Source organism: Falco naumanni, chromosome 8, assembly GCF_017639655.2.
Source record: "Falco naumanni isolate bFalNau1 chromosome 8, bFalNau1.pat, whole genome shotgun sequence".
Lineage (NCBI taxonomy): Eukaryota > Metazoa > Chordata > Aves > Falconiformes > Falconidae > Falco > Falco naumanni.
Genome location: NC_054061.1, coordinates 44843243 through 44852735, shown reverse-complemented (window position 1 = coordinate 44852735; position 9493 = coordinate 44843243). Strand labels below are relative to the sequence as shown.

Sequence of the window (9493 nt, the reverse complement as noted above, 5' to 3'; positions counted from 1 at the left end):
ATAGTACAGCAATACATAACATGCATTATTATTTAAGCACTTACTGTGATTGAATTGTCCAAACAAAGTATAAATTTCTCCCTTCTTGAGGCTGTGGCCTGCATGTTTTTCATTTTGACGCTTAAAGCAAGTCAACGTGCTCTACTGCTGAAGTGTTATGAAGCTGTCAGAAGCTACTGAATTCCAGCCAGAATTGATTCCTTTGTGCCTCTTTGAAATACGGGGCTACTGCCGCCTCGCAGCCGTGCTGCCAGAATGCTGGTCTGTGAACAGTTCCAGCACTTGGTATCACCAGCTTAGCCTCGCCGACCCTCAGGGGCACGGCTGCATCTGTTAAGCGAGAAAGGAGTTCCAGCAGCATCTTAAAAAGTTCAGTTTTGCACTGTGGAGGTGCTACCAGGCGCCCCCCTGCAGCACGGACCCACACCCGCGCTCCAGGTGCCCTCGGCGGGGCGGGTGATCCGCCGTCCAACCCGTGCTAGCGCCGGTGCCCAGCACCGCCGGCCGCGGGTCCGTGTGGCGGCCAAGGCGGGGGGCGAGGGCGCACCTCCTGCCCCGGGCACCCGCTGAGGCCCCTGCCGGCGGGCTACGCTTTGCTCCCCTCGCCCCCGGGGACCTGCCGGCGGGCGCCGCGGCCGCTGAGGGGAGCCCGGGGCCGCGCCGGGCGGGGCAGGGCAGGGCAGGGCGCTCATTACCACGGCGCTGCGCTGAGGCGGCGGCTGTTGCGGCGGCGCGGCGGGTGGGTAGCGGCGGGCGGCTCCTCCTCCTTCTCGCCGGGCGCAGCATGGCGGTCAAGGTGACTCTCCCCCTCCGTCGCTTGTCGCAGGAGGAAAGGGGCCGATCCGCGGGGCAGCCGGGGAGGAGGCGGGCGGCGGGAGGAGGCAGCCGCTGCTGCCGGAGCCCCGCGGGGGGCCGGGGGAAGTCGCCGGCGGGGGGGGGGCCGCGATGCCGGGGCGGCCCCGGGGCAGGGGCAGCGCAGCGCAGCGCAGCCTGCCCTGCCTCCGCCCTCCGGGGTGAGGCGGTGGGGCGCGGGGGCGGCGGGCGCGGGGCGGGCGCGGGGCCGTTACCCGGCGCGCGCGGGCGGTGAGGGCTGGGCCCGCCGGGCGGTAACGGGCGGCGTCGCGCGGGGGCGGGGGGGGCTCTGCAGGCAGCCCCGCGGCTGGCAGCTGCCGGGGGGGTCCCGCAGTGCGCGGGTGGGGGCCCGGCGCTGCTGCCCTGACGGGCGCACCGGCGGCTCTTATCCGCGCTCTGCCGGTAGCCCGGCTGGCGAGGCGTTAACCTGCCTGTGTTCACAGGTGCAATCAACCAAAAGAGCGGATCCTGCTGAACTACGAAGTATTTTTTTGCAGGTAAAGAGATCTGTCTAATGCTGTTCGGTTCAAGGGCTTTTATTTTTTGCCCTTTCAGCGGTTTGCCACCGCATCGCACGCAGGTTGTGCCCGTGGGACACTTAAAAGTTCACTTTGTAGGCGCAGCGCGTCAGGCGCTGAGGAGAAACTGCTCCTGACACCAGTCACGATTAACCGTTTCCAAATGATAATCCTAAATAATCTTCTGAAGTGTGTTCCAGTTTCCTATAAAGCAAATAGCTAAAGCCATAACTAAGTACTAGTTATTTTTTTAAACACGCTTTTGAAAGATTCTAAAAAATTCTTCCATGGCTGTTACGTTTTGCCCTCAGGGTTTATCTGTGTTGCTCTTCCAAACAGATTGACGACTGCCAATGTTTTTAGAATTTAAAATTGATTTCTTAAGATTGATTGATTTCATAATACTATCCCTTGCAGGGCCTTAGAATTAACATTTAAATAACACCGTGAAGCTTTCTTCACTCCCCTTAAGTTACAGTGAAGCACAATGTGAAAGGAAAATTCAGTCAGTCCTAAAACTTCAATAATGAAGGTTTGATTCCAGCAGATGGAATAAGAACAACTATTGTTTTACATCCATAGTTGGGCCACTGATACTTCCAGAATCACTAAAATACTTTTTCTTTTCCCTTTACGTTGAATATTACACAGTATATTCAAGAAGCTTTCCTCCATGAAAAGGGAAAGAATATAAAATCAAGTATTAGAGCTAATACTGTAAATAATAAAATCAATTACTTAATCTTTGACTTCTATCGTTTGGTCTTACTGTATTACCTAACAGTTTCCGCATATGATAAGTAGACAGAAGAGACCTTTTTACCTGAGAGAGAGAAATTATATCCCAGCTATAGTTCTGGCAGATTTTTGCTTTTGCCTACTGGGTTACACTGGTAATGTTGCAGGAGTCTGAAAACTTAGAATGTTGGAATCAAACTGTGAAAGCTCAGCATTTAGTTTCTAGTAAAAAACCTATCACAGGTTCATTTATTGTCGATAGATCATTTAGCTTTTGTAAATAAGGAATACAGTAGAGTATATAAATAAGCAACATGAAAATACAATTTAAAAAATATCAATACAGTATAAAAATGTGTGGTTCTACAACATCACACAGCTCTTTTCCAACTTGTTGCAAGATAGTTTTGGATATCTGGTTGCAAAAAAGGGAAATATGGTTTCTATTCAACTTGGAAATGTGGAATTTTTTTGATTCTTGACTTGAGTCAGTAGGCGTGCTTGCTTCTGGAAATAAGTAATGGTTTGAAGTCCTTGATTTTGGTCATACAGGGAAAAGTGGAGAGGAAGAACGTTGTACAATTGCATCTTGAAATTGTCTCTCTGACAGTACATGTTTTATTGACCTAAAAAGCAGACAGTGGATTTTGGTCTTTTCCATGTCTTATCTTGCAGTCTTCAAAGAAACATGCGAAGTAAGTTGTGGATTGTTTTGTGCTCTGAGGAATGAAAAATACAAAAGTTCTCCTGTCTGCCCTTGAGTATCTGAGTTTTGCAGTAAATGACCAGAAACAACACATATACCTCTGGCATAGAAAGGAAGTTTGTATTTCTGTTGGATTAGATTTGTTTATAATTGAGTTTGAAATTGTGGTTTTTGTTTGATAGGTAGCAAGCAAACTTAGTTGCAAACTCAAAATCAGAAGAGAGCCCACGCTTTCCAAGACTAAGTTGTAGAAAGTCTTATGAAATATTACTAGTGTTGCGCACAGCAGGGGTCAGCTATGTTGTGCTCTTTGCTGAGAGTGCCGGCCTGTTCTGTGAGCCTCAGCTAAAGGTCGTGCATTCCTTCCTAAATTTGGCTTCCCTTGGAAATGGTTTGAAGGGAAGATGTGAACTCTAGGCCTCTTCGTCATCCACCTTATTGATAGAAAGCGTACTTAAATTTCCTTCTGTTCATGCGTACTCTCTAATGTGATATGTGCCCCTCTGTCCATCCAGTTTATGTTGTATCTTAATGGCTGCTTGATATATACCTTTCTCTTAGAATTTCTGAGGCTTGCTATATATTTCTTTTTATTATTTCAAACTGTTAAAAATCTTAAGTTAGACTTGTATTAAAAGGATGTTCTATTCTTTCTATGTAATCCTGTAACTGAAATGCAGACACTGAAATGTCATGTTTGTGCACCGTCAAATAAGTTACCTTTCTGGTGTTGCTAACCACTGATTTCAGTAACAACCATAAAAGAACAAAACAAAAATTCACGGAAGGATAAAAGAGTTATGTATAACAATAGTTACCAGATTTCGTAGTGAGCCTTCATTCTTTTTTCTCAGGCAAGGCCCAGTCAGCCCTTGGGGGATATAGTTGAATTACTCCCTGCCTGCTGAATGCAAGTGGAACCTGTTCCAGCAAGGTGGAGAAAGAAACAAAATCAAATTTCCAATTTTAATACAGGAAACTTCCCCCCTGCCCACCCCCCAACATCCTGAATCTCTTGCTCATAGCTTAGCCTAACAAGAAAAAAAAAGCTAAGAGTACCTGTAGATATTTTTTGTTTTGGAACTTATTTCTCCTCTGCCCAGATAAAATCATTGGGATAGAAAACCCCTTTAAATTGAAAATGAACCAATTTTTCAAGGAAAGGATTGTTTTTGAAAGTGTGATGATACCTAGCACTATATTGCACGACTAGAGTTCTTGTGTGTTCATGTTACGTGATGATATTTATGAAAAAATCTCATGCAAATTCATCAAGTGCTTACCTGAGATAGTCTATAAATGTACAGTAGGAATTTTGTATTATAAATATAATTCAAGAGTGAGGGAAATAAATATTTAATTGGTGTCATGTTTTTTGTGCAAATTAAAATATAGTTTACAGTTGCCTATTCTGTGCTAAAAGATTCTTGACCTAAGTTGTATGGTGAAAAGATAACTTGAGGACAAATGTAAATACATGCCTGGCTACTTTGTCAGGCCTTAATTTATTGGCTTGCTGCCAAGCTCTTTCAAAATACCATGACCTTCTCATATGGAGCTCAATGTATCTGTCAGTTAATTATTTTTGTCTCAATTTTTTTTAACAAAACTTTCCACACAGTTTTTATTGTAAAACAGTTCACTATTTGTAATGAACTCTGATAAATTGGTGTCTGAAGAAAAAAAAGATGATGATTTTTAGATTTTGGCTGTCCTTGATATGCACTCTGCTGTCATACAGTTGAATTCTGTTATTCTTGAAGATATGCTCAATACTCTGCATGTTTGATGGTCCTTCGTACATAAAACTTTCTTTGGATTGCATGTCTTGCAGCAGAATTGTCTTCATAATGCATTTTTTTAGTCACATCTGTATATGACTGAGAAGAGAACCTTTCTGAGTTGATTCAGTGAAGTCAGTTTCGTTATATTGTCATGTCAGCAGCAGTGCTGAGTCAAAGGATTACTGTCCTTTCCTTCCTATTTTTGTGGAAATAATCTATTTTGATTCTGCATTAGTTCAGTAATGTGGTTTACAGTGCAGCCTTGCAAACAGCTGTCATCACAGCTACAGGGTGGAAGCAGGATAGGTGGTGTGAGGGGCTGGTATTGTGGAAGAGGTAGGTGAGAAGCTTAGGCAGGCGTTGATGCTGATGCAAGCTTCTTTACACTGAAATAGTGTTGTGACTGGATCGGTTGGGTCGCATACAGCTGAAACAGGCATGCGACATTGTAAATAATCCCCTTTATCATAATGCTATCAACAGGTATTATGTGTTGTTATGTCTTAATTGTTGATATTCTGATTCCTGTGGGTCCCTGGCAGAGTAAGGGCCCATTTTGTTACTCTTTCACATAAGGCTGTGTCAACTTAATCAAGGTACTGCTGTATATAGAGGAAGTTACAAATCACAGATAAGGCCATTAATTGAACTTTATTCACTAGCGTAGATGTTGCGCTATAGGTCTTGGGGGGCATTACCATTAATTTTTCTGCAGAGAATGCTTATATAGTCATCTGTGAATGACTAGAACCTGGAAAGGTGAATTGTGCTTTTACAAATTAATTAAAAACCATTACTACCATTGCAAATCAAAATTCTAATGGAACAACTGTGTAGTTTTTAAACTTTCTCAGTAGAAAGGCAATTCTATGTATATATTTGAAGGTCTGCATCTAGATCATTGTGTGTATGAGTAGACATTACAGTAGAGAGTGAATAGAAGAGGTGGATTGTAAACAAATAAGCTTGCTTACAGGTTTTGTGAGCAAATATGCTGAGAAAAACCTCAACTGTCAAACCGAATTGGGTCACAGTTGTTTAGGAAACTAGAAATCTTTTTCAAGCTACTTTTCAGTGTTCCAGGATGCAAACATAATTTAACTTTGTAATCTGAAAACTTAGGTTTTATTTCTAAGATTGCTCTCATATTATAAATAAACCACAAGAATTTTTTCCTTCAACTACATTGCCATCTTGAAACATGATCTGAGGAATATGAACTTCTATAATACATTTGCCTTTTACTCATCACTTGTGATGCTTTCTACTCCTGTCTCCACACGTTCTTAGTTCAAGATTGGTATTACCCAGTGTAACTGGACAGCTGAGGAATTTACTTTATGCTAAGAAGTTCACTTTAAATTAAAAGTTGACCTATAGATAAGAACCAGCAATTAATTATTTGAAACAGAAAAGCAATCGGTAAGAATACTGATACAGACATGTGGCAGTTGTCTTGGTATACAAGTAAAAAAGATGTACTTGGTTTTTTATTTTTAGTTAGTTTTATTAATATCTAAATTCTATAATTTAAAATTTCCTTGTGATTTTTATTTGAAAATGTGTTGTTAATGAAATTAAAACTCAAAATCAAAACAATTCCATTTATTCAAATCCTTTTTGTCTGTGTTTGTGAATTTTTACTTAAATGAAAGATGCCAAAACCATTCGTTTCAGGATAAAAATTAATTTGAAAATTTATTTCTCACAAAAAGAGAAAAGAAATAATATATATATATTTTCTAAACTAATTAAAATAATGATCAGGAACAATTCAAAAGATATCTGCTACTAGAAATGTAAGAAGATTTATGTGCTGTGTTTTCACAGTGTAGCTGCAAATGGAAAGCTACAGCAGGGCTGTGATTTTTATAAATTTATGCAATTACCTGACAGTTTCTGAAAATGTGTAATTGTCTTTTTATTAGAAGATATTGGCCATTATATGAAGACATCTATTCTACAGGAATAATCTGATTGTTGGTGATATGCAACTAGTGTAGTAACGCTATTAGTTTAATCAAGCCCTTTAATTTCAGAGCAGACAGTTGTGCACTGTTTTAAGCGATACTCAGTAAAGATACTAGTTTGGTAATCACTGGTAATTAACATCTAAATGGATTCATTTTTGTTTGTGTGGTTTTGTTTTTTATTTTTACTCTAGTATGCCAGTGTTGAGAAAGATGGTGAGCGTTACATGACCCCAGAAGATTTTGTGCAAAAATACCTAGGACTTTATACAGATCCGCATTACAATCCTAAAACAGTGCAGCTGTTGGCCGGAGTGGCAGATCAAACTAAGGATGGGTGAGAATTTCGCTTTCCATTAGAAGCTTGTAATGCATTGGTAAATATGTGAATGAATGAGTTTGATAATTTCATCTTCTAAAATACATTATTGATTTTATTACACTTTAAGCTTAGTTAGACGTTAAGCTTTTTCTCAAGTACAATAGACTATAAATCTGTGGAAATTGGGGGGAAAATACGATGCTTAACATGCACTTTTAAAATAAAGTTTTAATGGAGTTTTAACAATTACTACAAAGGAATTACTACGGCAGAGGAAGTTGAATGGCAAATGTTTGACGTATGATTGCCTTGGAAAAGTTCTTTTCTGTGTGCTCACATCCATGATTAGATACTATATAGAGTCCTTTGTACCTGTAAAAAAATGTGGAAATATGGAAGATCTTTTTTATTTCTATAGTGTGCAATTCAAATTAAACCATTGAGGTCTTTTTTAGAGTGCTAGCTATTAGGAGAGAGGTTTAATGACTCTATGAATGAAGATGTTTGCCTAATCGAAATGAGGTCACACCACATAAAACTTCTCCAACTTTGTTTACAGATGATACTACTTGCTTTTAGACAGTTCTCTGATACTGATCTACAAAATGTCCCCTCTGCTGAGGTAGTACCCTCAAACTCAGTTGTCTTCAAAGGAGCCTTTTCTCTTGCTGTATGTAGGCTTCTAGGTTTGGCCTTGGATTGCAGTAGGAAGTGTGGACATTGTTCAAGTAAAGTGAGAAGGTTAAGATGGATTAGAGAACAGCTCAAGAATGCAGAAGGGAGTGGGTATTCTGTAGAGAAGAGAGAGAAAGTTGCTGTTAAAATAGTATACAATATGTTTGCAAATACATAGATGTAACTTATTTTAAATTGAAAGCCCCTGAACTTCCTTGGATTTGTGAGTCTAAATCTGACCTTTGGCATAATTTAAATGTTTTTGTTTTCCTGTGTTCTGCTTTAGAATATTTTATTAGTTTACATGTTATCCTGAGCAGCTTGCACAGTATCTGTGCTTTACAAATGAAATTGTATGTGCTGTATACATTTTACATTATATGACAAATGTAGGATCTCCTGTTTACTGTAATGTTACCTGGTTATATTTTTTATAAAGCTGCAGCATTTCGATAATACACTTGATACATACATATATTTCATAAATCCAAGTAACCTGTCCCTCTGCAATACATGGCTGCAGTTTTTTGCACTGATTATTATAATTATCAATATTATGACCATTATCAATATTATCAATTGAAAAGGCTATTTTGTACGTATCTGTTGAAATAAGAGTCTAATTGATGACTCGTAAACAAACATGTTGACTATCTTGTTTCTCTGAAGGCTGTTGGTTATCTTTTACAGTGTGCATTTCTTCAGGAAATGTCTTAAAAGGATCTTTCTTATAGTAAGAAATCAATAATTTGTTTTATTGCTACAACAGAACTTGACATTGAAGCATGAATTTTTTATTGCTTTCCCTGTGAATATAAGTTTGGTTTTTTTTTTTGGTTGTGTTTATTTTTGTTTCAAATCTGGGTGATATTTGAAGTGAGAAAATCAAATATAGGTAAGTGTGCTTTATCTATGGCAACAATGGTAATGGGAATTATTACCATATGGTCTGCAATGCAAAATGTTTGTCTGTCTGAATACTTGTCTGAAACTTTATTTCCCTAAATGTTTTAATCTATATTTATCTCTAATCTGTATTTCATGTGAAAATTTGTTATACACCCATCATCATCATCTTCATTAATTTATTTACTTTTACGTTTGCATTCTTGCATTTGTAGTGAGCTATATCAAAATTCAGACTTTAATAACTATATCATCTATACAGAGAGTTTAATCTGTAGCATGAATAATTATTGTAATCTTCAACTGAATTCCAGAATGCATTGCATCTTTCCAAGCACTTAAAGTTACTTTATGAAGTCCAAGGAAGTATCAGTAGTCCTATTCCATGCATACATTTGTAAATTAAATGACAGCCCAGTGTCACACAGCAAGTCATTGAGAAGTGTTGGGTTCTGTTACAAAATTTAATTCCTGTATCTGCTATCATATTCTCTTAGCCTTGCTTGCCCTTCAAATAAATACTCAAAGTGTCCTTGGTAACTTTTCTTTGTGAATATTTTAAAAACCCATTTAGATTTCAGTTTGGCACTTTAAAAAAAAAAGCACACATTTTGGAACTGGCTGTCTTTACGCATATGTTTAAAAAATGTTTTTGTACTTTTTTTCTGATAGTAACTTGATCCTTAGTTAACTGTTCAGTACTGTTGCCTTCTCCCATTACTACAGTACAAGACTGGTTTGATCTAGTGGAAGTCTGTAAGGTAATTCTTAAAACAGACAACTGTTCACTTTTCAAGTGGTTATTCCTCATTGTTACAAATGCATGTTCTGAGAAATTCATGTGATGATCCTTAAATTAGAAATTGGCCTAAACTGCCTTTTTGCTATCTGTTTAATACAATGGAATTTCACTGATGGTCTAAGCATTCCTATGTCTTCAGACTGCAGGCAGTAGTTTTGAAGTTAGGATAAATATCCTCTCTGAATAATGTACTTAAATATATATATATGTGTCAAAACCA

General features: G+C 39.2%; 1 protein-coding gene across 1 annotated transcript in view; it reads left to right on the top strand.

Moving 5' to 3' along the window:
- Positions 1-707: 707 nt before the first annotated feature.
- The window catches only part of SLC25A12 (solute carrier family 25 member 12), a 53448-nt gene continuing 44662 nt past the window's right edge, over positions 708-9493 (top strand). The window contains exons 1-3 of the mRNA XM_040604185.1: positions 708-796; positions 1296-1349; positions 6763-6905. Of these exons, the coding sequence (XP_040460119.1) occupies positions 785-796; positions 1296-1349; positions 6763-6905 (209 nt within the window). The 5' untranslated portion in view covers positions 708-784. The remainder of the gene's footprint in view (positions 797-1295; positions 1350-6762; positions 6906-9493) is intronic.